Source organism: Geotrypetes seraphini, chromosome 11, assembly GCF_902459505.1.
Source record: "Geotrypetes seraphini chromosome 11, aGeoSer1.1, whole genome shotgun sequence".
NCBI lineage: Eukaryota > Metazoa > Chordata > Amphibia > Gymnophiona > Dermophiidae > Geotrypetes > Geotrypetes seraphini.
This window is the reverse complement of record NC_047094.1, coordinates 137,025,395-137,047,197: the sequence shown is the minus strand read 5'-3', so window position 1 is coordinate 137,047,197 and position 21,803 is coordinate 137,025,395. Positions and strand designations below refer to the sequence as shown.

The 21,803-nt window shown below is 40.6% G+C and overlaps 1 protein-coding gene across 2 annotated transcripts in view; it reads right to left on the bottom strand.

Annotated features, from left to right (window-relative positions):
• ACSS2 (acyl-CoA synthetase short chain family member 2) overlaps positions 1-21,803 on the bottom strand; it is a 55,969-nt gene that overhangs the window by 28,770 nt on the left and 5,396 nt on the right. Inside the window, exons 2-8 of one of the 2 annotated variants that reach the window (XM_033962980.1) lie at positions 21,213-21,408; positions 12,238-12,329; positions 8,546-8,649; positions 7,937-8,009; positions 6,628-6,703; positions 4,593-4,707; positions 479-517 (exon numbers count right to left, since the gene is read on the bottom strand). In XM_033962980.1, coding sequence (XP_033818871.1) covers positions 479-517; positions 4,593-4,707; positions 6,628-6,703; positions 7,937-8,009; positions 8,546-8,649; positions 12,238-12,329; positions 21,213-21,408 — 695 coding nt within the window. The remainder of the gene's footprint in view (positions 1-478; positions 518-4,592; positions 4,708-6,627; positions 6,704-7,936; positions 8,010-8,545; positions 8,650-12,237; positions 12,330-21,212; positions 21,409-21,803) is intronic. The other variant, XM_033962982.1, reaches the window with a different exon arrangement.

Sequence of the window (21,803 nt, the reverse complement as noted above, 5' to 3'; positions counted from 1 at the left end):
TTCACTAATAGTCCACTAGGGCTTTAAAGGTAAGCTGTGGAGGGCTCTAGGAGGTGGGAAGAAGTCAGGATGGGGGCCCTAAAGTTATTCACGATTTTTTAAATATTCGTTAGGGAGCTGTGCCCCCTAACCCCTGTGAATATGAGGGGAGACCTGTACTTCTGCTCCGATTATACCAAATTGCATCTCTCACTACCTCCACTGTGAGAAATTCCTCTCAGTAACTGCTTCCAATGCAAATACAACTTTTTAAAATTGGACATACATTAAAAAAAATCTATACAATGACACGAAGAGGAAAAAAAAGACAACAGACAGCCTTTTAGCATCACAGTGCAATACTGAGCTCTGCTACCACCACCATGCAACCAGAACTGGTGTTAACACACGCGCTGACAAGGAGACAGAGTGGCGCTTTTTGGGTTAGAATGTCGCATGTTAAAAAAAGTGAGACAAGCAACAGCTGGGAGGTAAATACCTGAGGATGAAGTTTCCTTGCTTGCTCTTTCTTTACTTCCTGTCAAAAATCCACAAAGATGGTGTCTGCTTAGAAAACTGGTGTTTTAGTCAGGGTTGTGGCAAACAGTTTGAGGTGCTCTGAGAACCATATGTGCATTTCAATAATCTCTTTATATAGAGGATATAGAGAGGCAATTTTTGAACTGTGTGCAAATCCTTTATACTTAATTTTCAAAATCCAATTTTTGAAAACTATCCACGGATACAAAATTTCTAAGGAAAAACATGTGAACATCTAAAAATACAATCAATGCAAGCATGTTATTTTCCAATCCTATTCCACTCCTTACTAGCACACACACACACACCCTCCAAGAATGCCTCTCCTCGGTCTTGCTAAAAATGCATAACTACTCTATGTCTAATTTTAGCTAGATTTAAAGAGCAATTTTCAGACAACCTATTTATCTGGGCAAATGAATTTGAAAATTTCCCTCCAATGAGGCAATTTTAAGTAGCCTCCATAGTCAGTCTGCAGTTCTATCATCACATATATCTTGTAACTAGCTTTGATTATTAGCCAGTGTAAAGTAAGCATGTTAAAAAGCACCTAGAGACAAGGTTGCATGCATAGTTTTCAAAATACAAAGTATATGCTGTATTTTGCTATCTTGACCTAACTGCATCAAAGGGAATACATCTTTTTAAAGTTAAAATATACATGTTGTGAACCCTGCACATTCATTTTAGTGTAAATCTTTTTTATTGATGAAAATGAATACAACCAGAAATAACAAGTAAACAAAGAAATTGGACAAGGCTGTGAACACCGAAAATTGGGATCATCTTCAAAAGTACATGATACCCCCTGAGATGGATAACCTGGATATACTGGCCTCACTTGAGTATGCTGGACACTACAGACATTTTTAACATATATTTTCCCATAGCCTGGCTCAACCTGTACCTTGCTGTCTGTGAACACATGTATCCTTTGAAATGCTAACCTAGCTGGCCTTTGTGCTGCAAAGTTCCTGTCTCCATTCCCTGCTGGGAGAATATTTCTCCAAGGTTCTGCTGAACTGTTATCAGTGCTGTATGACTTCACATATGCCAGGCACCCTGGAAAGCCATAAAACATTTATAACGAGCAAGGATCCCTGCAGGACGAAGTGGGTGTAGAGAGATGAGAGAACTTGGTACCAAAACATTTGCTGCCTGTCTCTGAAGCAAGTTATGGGAACCAAGCACAGCTGGGGTGTTGAAAGGTCACCCTTGCCAACTTTCAGCATACAAGGACGCCATCCTGAAGATGTACAGCGATGTAAAGCCACAAATTAGCATCTGCAAAGTGATAAAGATCTCAGAGCTGGAGGAAGAAATTTCACGAAGAATTCTGTTTCTGCTCGGGCCCCCCTCCTGGGGGGGGGGAAGTGAGAGAGGCGTGGACTGGGGGGAGGAATAGTTAGGTATACATTTTTGTACCAATAGGGAAGTACATGACCAGAGTTTTGGGATGTGCTTTTTGAAACAAAGGAAGAATTTCTCTGTATAAAAAAACACGTGCATCACCGGTAGAGCCAGAGAGATTCACTTACTTATGCTATGGGGAACTGCTAGCCCCCTGCTAAGCATATGAGTGCAAGTTCTACTCTCCATTGCTTATTCTGAACTGACAATATATTTCTTTCTGCTATGCCTTTGCTGTTGTAATTTTGTAAGTCTTTATACTAACAATAAACAATATTGTCTGTTTTGGAAGATACAATGCCATCTCGTAGTTATTCCAATGAGGTAAACAAAGCAGCATTTACTTCACCCCATTCCCCCAACAACCCCAAATAGTATCAGTAGAAAGGAACCAACCAATATCCCAAGGCCTTTGTGTCTGACAGGCCTAGAAAGAAAAAGGAACAAATGCACAACCACTTAGGATCCTCCGGCTGTCAACCAAACAAGCAAACTGCAGCAAAATGAAAAAAAAAATTAAATTACCCCATCTGATCACCCAGCCCCAAACCCTAGAAGACTTGGAAGGAGAAGAAAGAAAGGAAAGAAAAGAAAAGAGAAGAGAAGAAAGAAAAAAAGAGAGAGAAAAAAAAAAGGGGGGGGGAGGTTTATGTTAGCTTGGGGTAATCAACCCAATCGTCTAGGAAACCCTCCCAGCTTGCCAATAAGAAAAAAAACCCAAACATGGGGAAGTTAAATCTTCAAAGTGTTAAGTATATAGAGCTATGAGCCCGGTGAGACAAAAAATCAATACAGAAGCTCCAAGTTTGAAGGAAAAACTGAGATTGGCGAAAGGAACCCCGGCACCTTACATTTCTCGAGAATCATAAGGGCGTGTAAGCGATTACTCCACGCCCAATAAGATGGTGGGTGAGCTGAGGTCCATTCCCCCAAAATGGTCTTTTTAGCCAAGAGCCCAGCTTTACGAACAAATAACTAACCCGATTTGGCCATCAAACGAAAAGCCTCAAATTTATCAAGAAGAAATCCCGCAGGAGATACCGGTATTGAACAACCCAACAGCACCTGCACATTCATTTTAGTCACTCTGAGGTGGGCAAGCTTCAGACAGACCAGGTTACTTACTACAGTATTCCAGTGCAAGGTCTAAATTACTTGTTCAAAGTCATTATTTCTACTTATGCACCCAGTGGTCTTTTCTGAGAGCTCCAAAGTTTCCCTTTCCCATTACGGCTTCCTCTATTAATGCCTGTTTGCTAGCCATGAAATGCTGACCTTCCAATAGCACCCTGCCAATGTCCCTCAACTGCCCTTGGCAACCTAGTAGGACCTGCTGTAAACCATCACGCCTCTGACTCGATACAATGCTTTGAACATGGACATACTGAAAGACACAGAAATATGGGCAAGACCTACATGTGAGGCTTTTTAAAAAATTAAAACCTAAAGACTATTTAAGAGTACTTATGCTGCTTCCCTTTCTGTATTTTACCGGATTTAGACATTAGTCTAATTTGTTGAATTATTAAATGTTTTATGTTAAATCTTTTTCATTGGAAAACAACAAACAGTCAAGAAGTCGTACAATGGTCCAATATATTTTGTCTTTCTAAACCAGTATCTCGCAAACTTTCCGGCCGGTGGCACACTAAATCCAGTGCCCTGGCCAGAAGGCACCCAGAAGTATGCATACGTTGATGCGATAATGTCACGTGCATGCGTGACGTCATCGTGTTGAGGTCTGCGCTTGCACGACCTGCTTCGGTGGAGGGATCCAGGAGGTGTGGGGAGAGGAGGAGACACCGGCCAGAAGGAGAGTCATCTGCGCCAGCTGAGTTCCTATAGGACATGCCTCTCACCGCGAGAGGAACGTCATGTAGGCAGTCAGTTGGCGTGGACGACTCTCCTCGCCAGTGTATCGCGGCACACCTGAAATCTCAGGAGGCACACAGTTTGCGATACTGTTCTAAACAATCAAGTTTTAATTCTTTCTTTACTCTTCCCCAACCCTCTCATCTATCATATGTAAATGTTTATGCAGCCATGTTATGTACATCACTATGATGGCCTTATGAATATTATATAGTGCCGCTGAGAATTCTAACAGCTTTCCATATGGTTTAGTGCAGGAGCAATCTGTAATATCAGCCACTATCCATTTAGCTAAGCTGTTAGGACAGCAAAAAGGCTGAATACTGATGGCTATTTGTATTGCAGGGGCCTTTGTTGTAATCAGCACAGCCACTTCTGAGAAAGCAGTGCAAAATATTTAAAAGACCTGATCCAGTGCTTGAAAAAAAAAATCCCTCACTGATTACATGATAAAATATTGATCCATACAAAGCAGATAAGGTCAACATCAGAAGAAACATAGCAGAACAAGGAAAACAGAGTGGATTTGATTTAAATTGCAATTTAAATCACTGGTCAGTGAAACTTGATTTAAATCGTGTCTTACTCATAGGTAGAGGAACTCCATTAAAATATTCCCAGATAGGGTCTCTTTTACGGCCTGCTGCCATTATAGGTTTACTCCTCCAAGGAGAGAATAAAACGTCAAAACTTCAGGTTAGATCCCAAGATTTGTGGAGTATTCTGCTCAAGAGGATTCACTTTCATTTTAACTCCTTGCCCCTTGCTCTGTGTTTTCTTTCAGTCCATACCTGCATATCTAGGTACATTCTCTTGGTAGGCGGAGATGTGCTATAATCTTCCTTGACTTTAAGCTCGTCTCTGCCCAAGTGTTTCACCACAATGCACCTCTTCACAGGAAAACCCCTTAAAATTAAAAACCAAATATACTGACACGATATCATGTTGATGTTTTACCTACAAAACATTTCAAATTTCTGTATCACTGTTACCCATTTATATCTTTGCATTTCAAACAAACAATTTCATTTTTATTCAAAATACAAGTACATGACATAGAACAAAAACTCAATTATTTTTTTAAACTATGTGAACTGCCTTGAAGATTTTTTCTAAGATCATCTAGCAGTATGTCAAATAAAATAAACAAAACAAATTTACCCCCACCTCCCTTTTACCCTTTTCTACCGCGGTCTGGAGCACTAAATGTTCCGATGCTCATAGAAATTCTATGAGCATTGGAGAAGTGTTGGAGCATTTAGCGCTCTAGGCTGCAGTAGTTTCAAGTTTTATTAGGATTTTATATACCGCCTATCAAGGTTATCTAAGCGGTTTTACAATCAGGTACTCAAGCATTTTCCCTATCTGTCCCGGAGGGCTCACAATCTATCTAACGTACCTGGGGCTATGGAGGATTAAGTGACTTGCCCAGGTCACAAGGAGCAGTGTGGGGTTTGAACCCACAATCCCAGGGTGCTGAGGCTATAGCTTCAACCACTGCACCACACACTCCTCCACCTTTACCGCAGTTTAGTAAAAGGGGAGGATTATTTATGTATGTATGTGCATATTATTTATATTAATATACTCGTACATATTAATTTATTTATATATTAAAAAGTCAGGATCCTAGAGTGGATGACATAAGTTTCCCAAGATGGAGTCCATTTAGGGAAAACAAGCACAGGATTAATGGTCTACGTCAGTGGTTCTTAAACCTGTCCTGGGGGGACCCCCCAGACAGTCAGGTTTTCAAGATATCCTTAATGAATATGCTTGAGGCAGATTTCCATGCCTGTCACCTCTATTATATGCAAAGCTACTACTACTATTTATCACTTATAGAGCGCTGAAAGGCCTACACAGCACTGTACATTTTGACATTTAATAGACGGTCCCCTTTGGAAGAGCTTTCAATATTACTTGGACAGACAGACATGACATACAGGGTTGGAGATGTAGAACCCAAGGTTCATTATTCATTAGGAATATCTTGAAAATAATATTTAAACCTCCCCCTCCCCCTACATTAATAAAGTGTACTTTTCAATAGAAAATGGTGTCTATTCATTGCAATAAGATGTTAATGGCTCCCAGATTTTATTAAATTTATTATAATTCCCTTGTTGTATAGCAATTGCTCTTTCCATTTTGTAAATATGACATAAATTAGAATGAATGTCAAGTGATGTATTCAATTTTAATGCTTTGTTATTTGTACACTTGATGCAAGATTGAAAATAATAAAGAATTTAAAAAAATATCTTGAAAATCCAACTGGCAGGGGGTCCCCCAGAACAAGTTTAAGAACCACTGGTCTATGTATCTTCTAGAGACAAGAGATGTTCTATGCTTCATATGACATGACAAAAGCACACACAAGAAACAGTAAGTGTCATGCTATATACAGAATGACACCAGGACAAATTTTTCCATCTCCACGGAAACTCATTTTCCCGTCCCTTCCCCATTCCTGCAAGCTCTATCTTCATTTACACAAGCCTCAAACACTTTAAAATCACAAGTGTTCAAGGCTTGTGCGGTTAAGGCAGAGCTTACAGGAGCGGGGCAGGGTCAGCGACAAAACTCGGGGAACAGGGAAATTGAATTCCTGCGGGGATGGGGAAAATTTGTCCCTGTCTCTAATCTTATGCTATGCTGATTAAAAATTCTACAGATTTGACATTCTTTCATCGGCAATGTGTTTATTCATGTTGACCAAGAGCAATGATCTTCATCCTTCTTTCCCCAAGTGAGGATCATACCAGCAAAAAGACTTCAACATGACAGCCAAGACCAGCTCGCATCTCTACCATTTGAACTTACTTCTCTTTACACTTCTGCAGTGCCTCGTTGGCTATCTCTTTCAAGCTGATCAACTTATCCCCCCTGTAAAAGCCATCTAAAGAGAAAGGAGGAAATAATTAGGCTCAGTGACCCGATACTAGGGGTAGCAGAAAACTGTTATATAGCCTATATGGTTTTTTTTTACTGACACCCCTCACGGTTATTTGTATTTCATCCATTTGCATTTTCAACAGCATTGTCTCACATCTTTCCGTAGCTGGGGGGGTCTATGAGGTTTCATTCGTTCACCATATTTCACAACCACGGCTTTCTGTTTCAGACGACACCAATGCTGCTGTCTTAGCAAGCTTAGCATTTGCGACACACGTCATAACGGTGAGTCAATCATTTTTAACAATTACATTGGGTCTCTTCTTCTATGCCGTGGTCTGCTTCTCTAATTTGGTTTCTTAATCTTGTATCATAAGGATGTGTCCATTATTCCTTAGGTTCACTAAGGTATTGATGCCTCTCATTTAAATGAAGGTTCGCATAAAGGTCAGTGTGATTTCAATACGTTCAAGTTCAAACATGTACATTCACACACAGCAACCGTGTAGACTTTTATATTCTTAATTATAAATACCATAGTTTTAAATACCATCACTTTTACAAACAGTTTTATTATTTTCCATATCATTTTTTTCCCCCTTATTTTTAAGGACCCCTGAGGAAGGCAAATTATTTGCCGAAACAAGGCCCATTTTGGTTCTGGCCTGATACAGATTGCTGTATTGTTTTATTTGATGATTTTGTATATTTTGTTCCACATTGTGTGTTTTCGGATTATTTTTTTACTGGGAGCACAGGTATCTGGTGGGTATCTCCCATCTCCAAAGGGCTTACAAGGGCTTACAAGGTTGCAAGGGGTGTCAACAGGGTCTGAACCCTGGTTTTCCTGGTTTTCTGCCCATTGTTCTAATTAGTTCACTTGCTGAGAGGACGTAAACAGATTATCATATTTCCTTCAAATATCTACAGTCTTAAAAATGACATGCAGTCATTTGGTATGCTTTGAAACTCTCCAAAAGAGATTCAGAGGGGTCAAAAGAGGGATATTAGGCATGTGCAGGAAGAATAGCCGAAATATCAGTCCACCGCCCTAATCATTAAGCTCACATCCATGGTTTTAATTTCTTCACTACAACGTGGTTATGGCACTCAGCTGGCATCTCACATCTCCATTTTCCCAACCCCCACCTGAAGACTGCGAATCACACCTTCAGATTTAACTGCAAACACTTATTTTTATTTTCCTGTGCAACGTGGTTCAACGACCAATATTTACCTGCAGTAATTAGAAGACAGCAGTGCGAATCAAGGATACGCTCGCATAGAGAGTCTGCTGAGAACCCTGCAAACTAAAAAAAAAAAATATATATATATATATATATATATATATATATATATATATATATATATATATATAGAGAGAGAGAGAGAGAGAGAGAGAGAGAGAGAGAGAGAGAGAGAGAGAAAGAGAGAGAGAGAGAGAGAGAGATTGTCTCAATGATTTTCATTTAAGTACCAGATGAAAGTACAACACACTTTTTTTAAACCCTGCAAAGCTAACTGCTTTCAACACATTCTGCAGCAATGAATTCCAAACTTTAAATGGAGTGCAACTAAGGATTTTAAAGCCTACGGGCACCTAAGAACGCTTAGGCAGCTTAAGCACGATTCTATAAAGGATGCCTATCGGTTGATTAACAGCCGCGCCAAACAGCGCCTAGGAGATAGACTTCGTTTACAGAATCAGGGCCAAAACATACAATAGTTTCACTCAACACACATGCAGCATCCTTATCATACCATCACCTGCCTCAGGTATCTAAGCATACAAGTAAAGACAATTTTAGTCTCGCACCTTAATTTTTTCCTGCACCATCTTACTTACCACAATGGAATGAATGGCTCCAATCCTAGCACAAGCAAGCATGGCGACTACCAACTCAATGATCATCGGCATATAAATAGAAATTCTGTCTCCCTTCTTAACTCCTGGAAGAAGAAATAAATAAACGAATAGCTGAATTGAGCATGGTATATAAGCAATACATATTCTAGATCTAGAGTATATAAGGGTGCTTTCTAGGGGTACAAAACCAGAAAATGTGTGCATCTTCCAGGAACGTTCATTGGCAAGCAGCGTATGTTTTTTCACTAACGGTACACCCTCTTTTCTAACAGTGCACACTATTGGCAACACATTACAAAAAAAAACCCAACACAAAATGTCATGTTTTTCTCCAATTGTTCTTAGAGAACCAGAAGACGACAACTTCCCAAAGAATGGAAATCAGTGAACTAAAATAGAGAATGACACGGGGACAAATTTTTCTCTGTCCCCGCAGGAATTCATTTTCCTGTCCCGTCCCCGTGAGTTCTTTTCCTGTCCTTGCCCCGTTCCTGCAAGCTCTGTCCTCATCTGCACAAGCCTCAAACACTTTAAAATCCTAAGTAGCAACATTCTAGAGCTCCGATTGTGATGTCATAATGCCTCATTCCACCAATGCCTAAGCTCCGTCCTCATCTGCACAAGCCTCAAACACTAACATCCTAAGTAGCAACATTCTAGAGCTCAGATTGTGATGTCATAATGCCTCATTCCACCAATGCCTAAGCTCTGTCCTCATCTGCACAAGCCTCAAACACTAACATCCTAAGTAGCAACATTCCAGAGCTCAGATTGTGATGTCATAATGCCTCATTCCACCAATGCCTATGCTCTGTCCTCATCCGCACAAGCCTCAAACACTTTAAAATCCTAAGTAGCAACATTCTAGAGCTCTGATTGTGATGTCATAATGCCTCATTCCACCAATGCCTAAGCTCCGTCCTCGTCTTCACAAGCCTCAAACACTTGAACATCCTAAGTAGCAACATTCTAGAGCGCCGATTGTGATGTCATAATGGCTCATTCCACCAATGCCTAAGCTCCATTCTCATCTGCACAAGCCTCAAACACTTGAAAATCATAAGTAGCAACATTCTAGGGCTCAGATTGTGATGTCATAATGCTTCATTCCACCAATACCTAAGCTCCGTCCTCATCTGCACAAGCATCAAACCTTTCAAATCCTAAGTAGCAACATTCTAGAGCTCAGATTGTGATGTCATAATGCCTCATTCCACCAATGCCTAAGCTCTGTCCTCATCTGCACAAGCCTCAAACACTAACATCCTAAGTAGCAACATTCTAGAGCTCCGATTGTGATGTCATAATGCCTCATTCCACCAATGCCTAAGCTCCATCCTCATCTGCACAAGCCTCAAACACTTTAAAATCCTAAGTAGCAACATTCTAGAGCTCAGATTGTGATGTCATAATGCCTCATTCCACCAATGCCTAAGCCTCAAACGCTTTAAAATCCTAAGTAGCAACATTCTAGAGCTCTGATTGTGATGTCATAATGCCTCATTCTACCAATGCCTAAGCTCCGTCTTCGTCTTCACAAGCCTTAAACGCTTGAAAATCCTAAGTAGCAACATTCTAGAGCTCCAATTGTGATGTCATAATGGCTCATTCCACCAATGCCTAAGCTCCATTCTCATCTGCACAAGCCTCAAACACTTGAAAATCATAAGTAGCAACATTCTAGGGCTCAGATTTTGATGTCATAATGCTTCATTCCACCAATACCTAAGCTCCGTCCTCATCTGCACAAGCATCAAACCTTTCAAATCCTAAGTAGCAACATTCTAGAGCTCAGATTGTGATGTCATAATGCCTCATTCCACCAATGCCTAAGCTCTGTCCTCATCTGCACAAGCCTCAAACACTAACATCCTAAGTAGCAACATTCTAGAGCTCCGATTGTGATGTCATAATGCCTCATTCCACCAATGCCTAAGCTCTGTCCTCATCTGCACAAGCCTCAAACACTAACATCCTAAGTAGCAACATTCTAGAGCTCAGATTGTGATGTCATAATGCCTCATTCCACCAATGCCTAAGCTCCGTCCTCATCTGCACAAGCCTCAAACACTAACATCCTAAGTAGCAACATTCTAGAGCTCAGATTGTGATGTCATAATGCCTCATTCCACCAATGCCTAAGCCTCAACGCTTTAAAATCCTAAGTAGCAACATTCCAGAGATGAGATTGTGATGTCATGCCTCATTCCACCAATGCCTATGCTCCGTCCTCATCCGCACAAGCCTCAAACGCTTTAAAATCCTAAGTAGCAACATTCTAGAGCTCTGATTGTGATGTCATAATGCCTCATTCCACCAATGCCTAAGCTCCGTCTTCGTCTTCACAAGCCTCAAACGCTTGAAAATCCTAAGTAGCAACATTCTAGAGCTCCAATTGTGATGTTATATGGCTCATTCCACCAATGCCTAAGCTCCATTCTCATCTGCACAAGCCTCAAACACTTTAAAATCATAAGTGTTCGAGTCTTGTGTGCTTAAGGCAAAGCTTACAGAAATGAGACAGGGACAGCGACAAAGCTCACTGGGACAGGATGGGGATATTGAGTTCCGACAGGGACAAAGTTGTCCCCGTGTCATTCTCTAAACTAAAACCTAGTAATAGGATGAACATGAAACAATCTCAAAAATATACTGAATAACACTGCAGAACAATGATATAATATGATGTTCTTATAATACACTTCTCCTTCTGTATTTGTGGGTTCAGCACTCATGACTTCTGTTATTCGCAGGTTTTACCTTGCTGGCTCCACCCCCTAAATGACTTCATCCTGGAGTGCCGAGAAAAAGTTTGATGCTTTATTTCAGCATTTGCCTCAGCGTGGTCTGGCAACGGCAGTGTGCAGAGAGAAAATTTCAGCACATGCTTCAGTGTGGTTGAGTAAACTAAAAGAGGTGAGAAAGCTCATGTGCCTGATTAATCCTGCTATTGTTGCTGGGGAGTGCAAACCAGAGACACTACCCAGATCTGGTACAGTATTGCCTCTCCTTCAGGAATATGATAGAAAAATGTTATTCACAGTTTTTTGGTATTCACCCTTAACTCCCGTGAATATGGAGGAAGACGTGTACAAGACATCTTACTATTTCACCAGGGTCCAAGTGCAGATAAAGAGATGAGGACTACAAAGTCAAAGTTAGTCGGGGAAAATAGTGATACTGTATTGTTTGTTTATTTCCACTAACTTGTGTTTTGTTGCAAAAATCCTCGGTGCACCAGGATAATGCAATCATCTGGTAACCAGTCCTAGCTCCAAGCTTGCTTCTTATTATACCAAGGTGATGCTCTCCTTCAGGTGAATTTGTTTCTCCAAAGCAGCGCGAGGACAGAGTATAATGTGCACTGCTGAGGTCTCTTATCTGTCTGCCTCAGTAATTCCAGGTCTCTCCTGCCCCCAAAAGATCACAACCCATGAGATATAAAAGAGCAGGTAGCCTCTCTCTTGCATCTGGACTGCTGTCCACATACTTTTGTTTAATATCCTTGTTTACAAATGACTTATGACTGACTTACTATCTCTCTAAATTTTCTTAGGGCAATATTGTACTTAACTGTAAATTAAATTAGTTGATTCCTATTACACGGTGGTAAATTTGAATACATGTGTTTTCATAAACTCTGATTAGGCATGAATTGTTAAAACGTTTACCTTGTTCCCGAAGAACATTGGCAAACTGGCAGACTTTGTGCAGTAACTGTCTGTAGGTTATCTTCATGGAATCACCAGGCTCATTACCTTCCCTGGGGAAAAAAAAATTTAAAAAACTTCATGAAAAACTCTGATTGCACAAAGACCCTCCATTCGGCAACAAACAGTTCCGTGTACAAGTTGTACGCTGCATGAGGTCATTACACATAACACAACTTAGTGACATAGATAATGGCCAAAAAAAGACCAATTTATTCAATCTGTTTCATTATTCTTGTCCAGACTGTAAGTATATCTTGCATAGCAGGTTTTACAACACACTGGCAGAAGAGGGGAGACATGGTAGAGGCATTTACATAAGTATATCGGTGGTATAAAAGTGTACAGGGGATGGGCCTCTTTTAAGTGAGAGGAAGCTCTGAAGCAAAGGGCATAGCATGAAGGTGAAAGGAGACAGACTCAGGAATAATCATGGAAATGCTTCTTCATAGAAAGGGTGGACTGCTAACAAGCAAAAGGAAGTGACTGCACAGTTGGTAGAGATGGGCAAAACTAGATAAGCCATATGGTCTTTATCTGCCATCATTTTCTAGATTTAAATCGAAAACAAAGCGAGATAACGATCAATTGATCTCTTTTTGAAGCACTAGATACCCAAGGTATTATTTTGAATGATTGTAAGCAGCTTTATAACACCTTGTAGAGTTAATGCAATTCAATTCCTGCAATAAGCATGGATCCATGAAAATCTGGGGAAGAAAAATCAATTTCTTGACATCTTCCTTTGCCAGATATCTGAATGTTATTTGTACTTCCTAGCCAGCTCAACTATGGAACATTTGAGTTGGTTGGATTTTGTATTTAAAACAGCTAATGTTCTGATAACAGGTTGTACCGAAACAGAAGACGGCCACATAAATATTCACTGCTTTGTGTACTGAAATTGTCACAACATCCTTGAAAACCTCTATAAATTTAAACAAACTGAATACATCTGCTCATGACTCAGTCTCCTGCTGCAATATAAAGAGGACCTCCTTGGCCATCTTTTGAACAAATCTGGCATATGCCATACCCCTTTATAGGGCAAGGAATCTGTCCCTTACAGTAGGCATTTGAGAATTTGCTAACTTGCAAACTCTTCTAGTGCAGTTGTGAGCAGGTAGAGGCAGAAAAACTGTAGCTAGCAAATGTTCTCTCCTTGATTCAATCACACAAGAGAGAAACTATTCAATCTTTCAGATTTTAGATGCACTGTTAAAGAGGTATGGTGTTCCCTTTTAATGAGGAAAGCAATGAAAAAACATCACACTGTATGATAGAAATCAATTGAAAAAAGCAAGGTAACAACAATGAAAATTTTTTTTTTTTAAGAAAATAGTTTTATGAAAATTTTTATAAAAATTTCTTTAACTATTACTATGTTAATTGCTGACTTCAAACATATCCTAAAAGAAGGAAAAAGACCTCAGACTCCCTTCCAACATTCTCATAATTGACTATAAAAGCTTATCGAGTGGGAAATCTTCAATCAACGGTCAAAAAACCTCCTTATAATATTACTTTTCAAAAGAATAAGGGTCCTGATCCCAATGGGACCTGTTTCACATCAAGCTTCTTCAGGGGATCAGAAAATATAGCTTGCTATTATGAAAAGCCATCCATCCATTCAATGCATTACCCAACTTAAAGACATAAACTTAAGAGTCTCAGTTTTTTACTCAATAGATGGCCATTGTTACCTTGCTTTTTCAGTTGGTTCCCATTTAATGACCAGGTACTTGACCACTGTATGTGGGGGAACATAAGCAACCTCTATAGAAGAGGTCAAGCAATTCTGAGTCAGATGACGTCTGTGCAGAAGACTTCCTCTGAAGTTTAGGAGTCACTGCTCTTCTTCAGATGGAAGAGGCGATATTTGCCTCTTGGAAACATTCTTCCACACTCATAACAGTTATCCTGTTTGTGTGTCATTCTCATTCTCCACTCCATGCTCAAAAGCAGACATGGAATCCTGGCATGCTTTGTGCCATGATCCTATGCCAAAGAAAACCCCAAAACAATGACTACTTTTTTAGGAGAAGTAAATAGAAAGGAATAGAATGGTAAACATTGAAAAACAAAAGAGAGAATCTCTTCAAACAAAACTCAACACTTTGAAATAGTTACTTGGTAGAGCAGAATTAAAAGAAAACTGAGGAGACCAAGGACTGCTGTACATGGGAAGTGCTGTTCATACGCTAATGTCCTCTAAAGAGGTTATCCACTTGTGTGATGGATTACATTTCACTTGGCATCTTACAAAGAAAAATTTATACTTATGAGACCAGTTGATGTACTGGAAGCTATAATAGCTATTAAAGACGTCAAGAAGCCAGCAAGAGTCAAGGACAATGTGAATAAAACCTCGCTTGGTTCAACGCAAACTGGTCAAATGTATGCCTATAGCCTTCAGTTTCCTGTAGTAGATTCCCAAAGAATGTTGAACAATTATGGAAATCAAAATGGCGGGCTGACTATATATGATAGTGCCAAGCTCTTGCTTACCTTGATTTCTTTTGAAGTTTGATCTTTCTTAAGGATCTTTGGGTCAGATTTGGAAGGCAAAGCAGGTTTCTCTGAACAGCATCCCAATGCTGGTGAGAGGCCCAACAGACACAGCCAGATATGCAAGTTAATCACTATTAGATTCAGGGGGCAGAGGTCAGGTCGCCAATCCTGCCCGAGCTGGAAGTTTCATTTATCTCAGAAGCAAATGTGGTGCAGACCCTGGCTCTGCTAATCACGTCTACCATGGTACTGAGGGGAGAAGGTGTAGTGGATTAGAGTCCCTGGAGAAAGAGAGGCTTGCGAGTTTCTGCTGCTAGAGTCTCTTGGATGGCTACTCAATCACAGTATCCTCCAAGTAAGGCTACAGAAGTAAAGAGAAGACCACACGCGGCTGGGGGGGGCACATGCAGTCGGGGGGAGGAGCACCACCGCCCTGGACACCACTCTCTCATAATGCTTTTACCATGAACATTTTACAGGTGCAGAGTATGCAGATTACATCCCAGAAAAACAGGTATGGATATTTCAAAAGAATCCCATCTCAGCCACACCCCCAGCTCTACCTCTATTCCCAGGGCAATTCTGAAGGGGTTTTTCTGCAGGCAAACAGCTTTCAATGCTGCCTGTAATGAAAGTTAATAAAAGAATGAATAAAATTGATGTTTTGTTCTTCTGACGCTACTTCATCAGTCATGCTAGACATGTTATTTGATTACTGCTGTCAGCAGACGGTCTGCCACTGCCATCATAATTACTGGAGTGCAGTCTCACAAAAATTAAACTGGCAAAGCTGATCGAGTACAGATAATAAAACCCGACAGGCAGAGTACATAAAAGATGATGCTTTCCCACTTAATGCATGCAGATACTTAACAGTCAAACATGCATAAATCCTTCTTCCCTCACCGACACTTCTGATGACTCCAGGCAATCAGTCTCATGTTGTCTAAGGCAGTGTTTTTCAACTGCTTTTCCGCGGCACACTAGTGTGCCGCGAGATGTTGCCTGGTGTGCCGTACGGTCAGGGCCGCCATCAGGGCAGTACCACCAGTCTAGGGAGAGGGGCGGTCCGCCCCACGTGGACAGGAGAGAGCTGGACGGGGGACCCACGGAGTTCAATACATCTCGAGCCGCGAGGCTCGTCTTCTGTTCCTGCCTGCCCTGCAGCTAACATATAGCCGATCGCAAGCGTTCCCCGATGTCAGCGCTGACGTCGGAGGGAGGGCTTAAGCAAAGCCTGCCCTTCGACGTCAGCGCTGACGTCGGAGAATACTTCCGTTCGGCTATTTGTGCGCGGCAGGGCAGGCAGGAAGCAGAAGACAAGCCTCGCGGCTTGAGCTTCGTTTTGCTGAGAAAGTTGCAAAGATGGGCTGGGAGGCAAACATGGAACACAAAAGGGGGGAGGGAGTGCGTTTTGGACACAAGGCATGAACTTGGGAGAGAGGAAGGGAGGGAAAGAGATGCTGAGGTGGGGGAGGGAATGAGTGTTTGGACACAGAAGGCATGGACTTTGGAGAGAGGAAGGGAGGGAAAGAGATGGTTGTGTACACAGGGAATAGAAGAAAGGAGAATTTTTGGTCATAGGGAGGGAGTGAGGTACAGATAGTGGCATACCAGGGAGGGGGGGGCGGTCTGCCCCACCCCGGGTTTACGTCCCAAGGGGGTGCACAGCTGGCCACCCTCCAGTGTTGTCCCTAGGCCGGCAAACTGCGGCTCTTTAGCCACTTGAGTGCCACCGCCGCCATTGGGAACAGGCCGGTGCCAAGTTCTCCCTGCTTTTCCCTGTGGGGCCGGCCAACTCTCGCCACTCGCGTCAATTCTGACGTCGGAGAGGACGTTCTGGGCCAGCCAATCACTGCCTGGCTGGCCTAGAACGTCCTCTCCGACGTTAGAATTGACGACGGGTGGCGAGAGTTGGTCGGCCCCGCGGGGAAGAGAAGCAGGGAGAACTCGGTGCCGGCCTGTTCCCGATGGTGGCAGTGGCAGCCTATTCCCCAGTGGCGGTGGCAGCATTATAAAATACTTTCTTTGTGTTTATTTGATTCCTATTCAAGAGAATTACTTTATATATAGTCAATATAGGCACAGAGTTAAATTTTTTTAACATTTTCTAATGGTGGTGTGCCTTGTGATTTTTTTCATGAAATAAGTGTGCCTTTGCCCAAAAAAGGTTGAAAAACACTGGTCTAAGGTAACCCCTAAGTTGATAAGCTCTTCTGGGAAGAGATTTATTTTATTTGAATTACTAATGTAGTAGACATTACATTAGAGCCCTCGCTGGACAAATTCAAATCCAAACTAAAACGTTCCTTTTTAGGGATGCTTTCGACCCCTGAAACATTTTCCTTTGAAATTTGCACTTCCTGCAAGCCTAGAAAGTTAAACGCTTCCCTACTGTGCTCTCTGCTTTTTCTCTTTTGATTTTTTTTTTTTAATTCTTTATTCATTTTTGTATGTTACAACAAGTGTATCAATTAAACTCATATAAAACTTAAAGATACACACTTGATTAACTCACATATTAGCATCAAATTTAACATTTCATTAGGAAATTAGTATTCTATAATGTTAAAATATTATGTAAGAAATCTAAATTTATATCATTCTTATTGAATATAATAATCCCCCATCCCTCCCTCCCTCCCAATTCAATAATACATAAAATCATCTTTAGTGTGAATTCATTCAAATATTGATATATTATGTAATAATCAAAAATAAAATCCCACCCCTTTTCCCCTCTAATCAAATATCTTATCATGGGAAAAGTTAATCATTCATTACAAAAATCTGTTAACGGTCCCCAGACTTTCTGAAATTTACTCACATAACCTTTTTGCGTTGCAATAGTGAGTTCCATTTTGTACATATGACATACAGAATTCCACCAGAAATTGTAATTTAACCTGTCATATTTTTTCCAATTGTATGTTATTTGTTGTATTGCTATTCCAGTTAAAATAAACAAAAGTTTGTTTTTATTTGACGAAATTTGACTTCTTGCTCTCATAGTTGTTCCAAATAAAATAGTATCATATGTCAAGGCTACCGGGTTTTCTAACATCCTATTAATTTGAGGCCAAATTGATTTCCAGAATGATAAAATAAATGGACAATAGAATAAAAGATGATCTAATGTCCCAGCTTCAATATGACAATGCCAGCATCTATTAGACTTAGAAATATCTATCTTTTGTAAACGAACAGAGGTCCAAAGAGCTCTATGCAAAAGAAAAAACCATGTTTGTCTCATAGATGCTGACACTGTACATCTTAACCTCCAAGACCAAAGGCGTGGCCATTGAGATGCATTAATATGATGCTTTATCTCAATGCTCCAAATGTCTCTAAGACCATTTTTTGGTTTTTTTATTTACAAATCCAGATATTAATTTATACCACTGTGCAGCTCTATGATCCATTGAATCCATCTGAAAGCATAAGAATTCCAAATTATGATAATTAGTAAGATTTTTCCATTCAGGGAACCCTACCTGAATGGACTGCTTCAATTGCAACCATCTAAAATATTCTCTTTTGATTTTGATGTATTTTTGGCTTAACCACTCCCCCTCTTTCCCATTGTTTCAGTCGGTCTTTGTTATTATATGTCCCCCTTTGCAAATTTTTTCTCTTTTAATTGATTGTATATGTTCTTAGTTTTTTTTAAGCACATTATATTTTTGTAAATCATTTAGGTATTTCTTGATAAACGGTATATCAAATAACGAATAAACTTGGAAATTATAGAAAGGTGGGCTAAAAATCAATATATTTAATAAACATAGTATTTATTTGTCTTTTACACTTTCTTTGCTTTACTGAACACATTGACCTAAATTCTATAAATGGTGTCTTAAGTTAGGCGCCTAAATCGGCACACCTAGCTGATCTAAGCGCCTGATTTAAATTTTTTAATTGGCGCCATTAAAGAGCAATAATGAGCTCATAATCGGCAAAAATTAAAATTGGGGGTAGGTGTCCAGCTCAAGGCACCTACCAGAAAGTGGGTGTGGTTAGGGATGGATCGTGGGCAGATCTGGAGACTGGCATAAATAGAGGGCGCTTAAGATTTTAATGCCTACCAATGCCTAAGTCTGATTTAAGTGCAATTCTATAAATGGAGCCCAACTGAAGATCAACATGCGCTCCTCTAGCGCTGTTTATAGAATCAGGACCCCCCCCCAAGTATCACATAAAAACAAAACAATTACTTCCATCAATGGTTTTAAATCTAAATCAAACTCCACCATCTACCGACCATCGACATTTGTTTACTGTTTCATAAGGTCATTTCGGCAACTTTTAGAAGATCGATGTTCAACGTGGCTGCTCCTGAACTCTGGAATCAGCTCCCTGAGTCTGTGTTTAGAGACCCCCTTCCCTATAGTTAAGAAACAGCTTAAAACTTTATTTTCAGAATGCTTTTCACACTACTCCTTAGGTGACTTGACAACTATATTTAGGCCTTTTATGAAGCAGCGTTAGGCTTTTTTTTTTTTTTTTTTAATCACTGGCCGCAGTGGTATTAGCTCCAACGCTCATAGGAATTCTATGCGCGTCAAGAGCTTTTACCAGCACAGCTGGCGATAAAAGTCTAATGTGGCTTCATAAAAGGAGGGTTAGTTTTACACGGTAGAGAGGGAACACGAGCTGGAGCTTAGAGCTATGTTAAGCAGCCAGTGTACTTTACCGTTTCTATCTCGTTCATTCCATTATTATACAGATATGTTTGTTTTGAACTCTGCCTTGAAAGTCTGACTCTAGGCGGCTAATCAAATTTAATAAACCTAACTACCACCCAGGACCTAAAACAAGCTCCATCATCAAAACAGAATAATCCCCTCCCAACATCAAATGGTGCTCCAGAAAAGGAATCATCCTGGATCGATAGCACGGAATGTTGCTACTCTTTAGGTTTTGGCCAGGTACTAATGACCTGGATTGGACACCATGAGGACGGGATACTGGACTAGATGGGACCAAAGGTCTGGCCCAGTAAGGCTGTTCTTATTTTACATGTTACCAGTGCAGTTTCAGTTTTAGCAAAACACAGGATTTGTACCAGGTTCAGTGTTTAATAAACAATACTCTTTATTTTGTCTACTGGATTGGAGCTGGATGCCACAAAAGAAACCCTTTTCTAGCAAGCTAATATTTACAGAAATAACAGGAATTGCTTTAACATAAAGCAAATGAAAAGAGGAACTGTGTCTACTCAAAACACTGAAAGGCAACATACAACATATGAACTCAGAAAAGAAAGAGGAAAAAAGTGGTATTTTTGTATGACTAATGGTCTATCAAAACAATTTGCTACTCTATCAAGCCCAACATCCTGTAGCAGTGGCCAGTCTGGGTCTCAAGGCACTGAAGTCACTGAAAAAGATGAACCTTAAGTGAAAAAGAAGAAAAAGAAGCAGAGCAAATCCAAAAGACTTCTGAATGGATTGCTTGCAGAAATTGAAACTGCAGATGGTGCTAGCTTTCACTCAAAGGAGGAGGAGCATGTTCTCAGAAAAGTGTTTGGATTTCTCCAACTCCTGGATTGCGGGAAGGGATTGAACATCTAGTGTATGGAATTCGCAAGGGACGTAACAGAAAGTCCCTTTATTATAAATAGCTGAAGGAAGAAATCTGGGGCTGGAGCTTATGCACTTATACAAACGGACTCTAAAACATAAAGGCTTGGATTCTTTAACTGGCTCTGATTTTTTAGGTGTCAGTGGGCACCCAAGCTTGGTAAAAATACGCCGTTTAAATGAAATTTTTAACAGAGTTTCAAGGCACCTAAAAAAATTGGCGCTGGAATCATGCTTTAGGCCACGTAACGTCACTGTGACATGGCTAATGAGGGAAGTGGAGTTAGGTGGCCTAAAGCATCTACAGAGGCATGATTTACATCAAAGGTAGGCGCTGGAAATGTAGGCCTGGAAAACCCTGATTCTGTACCTGGTGCCGTCATTTGACTGACATGTGATTGGCGGCTGCCGACAAAGGCGCCAGTTACAGAATCTGGCCCATAGCGTCTTGCTGGTGTTTGGTTTTGGAACTGGTCTGTTCACCCTAAGTGGGAAGAAGGCCCAGAACCAGGACACTGGGAGTAGTCAACCGGTTACAACAGACAGTGGCCCTCTTGGGGCATCCTGTGGGATTATTGCAGGGTGCCTTATTGTTTGTAGAGAGCTTCTATCTGTTCTAATATATCAGAACACTATTTAACAAAACAAGTTTCCATAAAATAGATGCATTTTTCATGTACTTAGTATACACGCATGTATGCAGCTGCACATGGAAGAAAGGACAATGGGTTTTACACTGAGATAAAACCTCAACTTGAACAAGCTGCATAGGAAAATGCTCCATTTACTACATTTTCATGTATTATAAAAAAATTCAAAGGAAAATATTTAAAGGAAAGTTACCAGAAGAAAGCAATTTTATCACCAAGTTTGTTTTTCTCGATATTCCTGTCCAAGACATTGTAGCAGATGTTGGTTGAAGCACCCTTCATATATTCCACAAAGATCTTCCCTTTTGTGACATCAAAGTTATAATGCAGGAATGGTACAGAATGGTAGTTTCTCCAGTAAAATTCCTCAGCAATCTCACCCCAGAACCCTGTGAAAATAAAATGTAATCCCTGGGTGAAGCACAATCTTCAAAGGGAGAAGGATCTCCTGCGAGCAACAACCGTACGAACTCAAAATTAAGTTTGCAACGTACCAATGAGTTCACCACCAGAAACATTTTTTTATTTTTACATAGATCCATCCTAGAAATAGTTCAGTCTAGAGGAGCAGTTGGTCACACATTTGTTCCTTTGACAAGACTTGATTCTGCACAGGGGTGGTAAACCACAGTCCAAGGTCCCAACCCAGCTGAGGTGTCAAGCTTTCCACAATGAACACGCATGAAGTTGCACACAATGGAAGCAGTACACGCAAATCAAATAGATCTCGTGCATTTTCGTTATGGAAATCTTGAAAACCCAACTGGGCTATGACCCTCAAGGA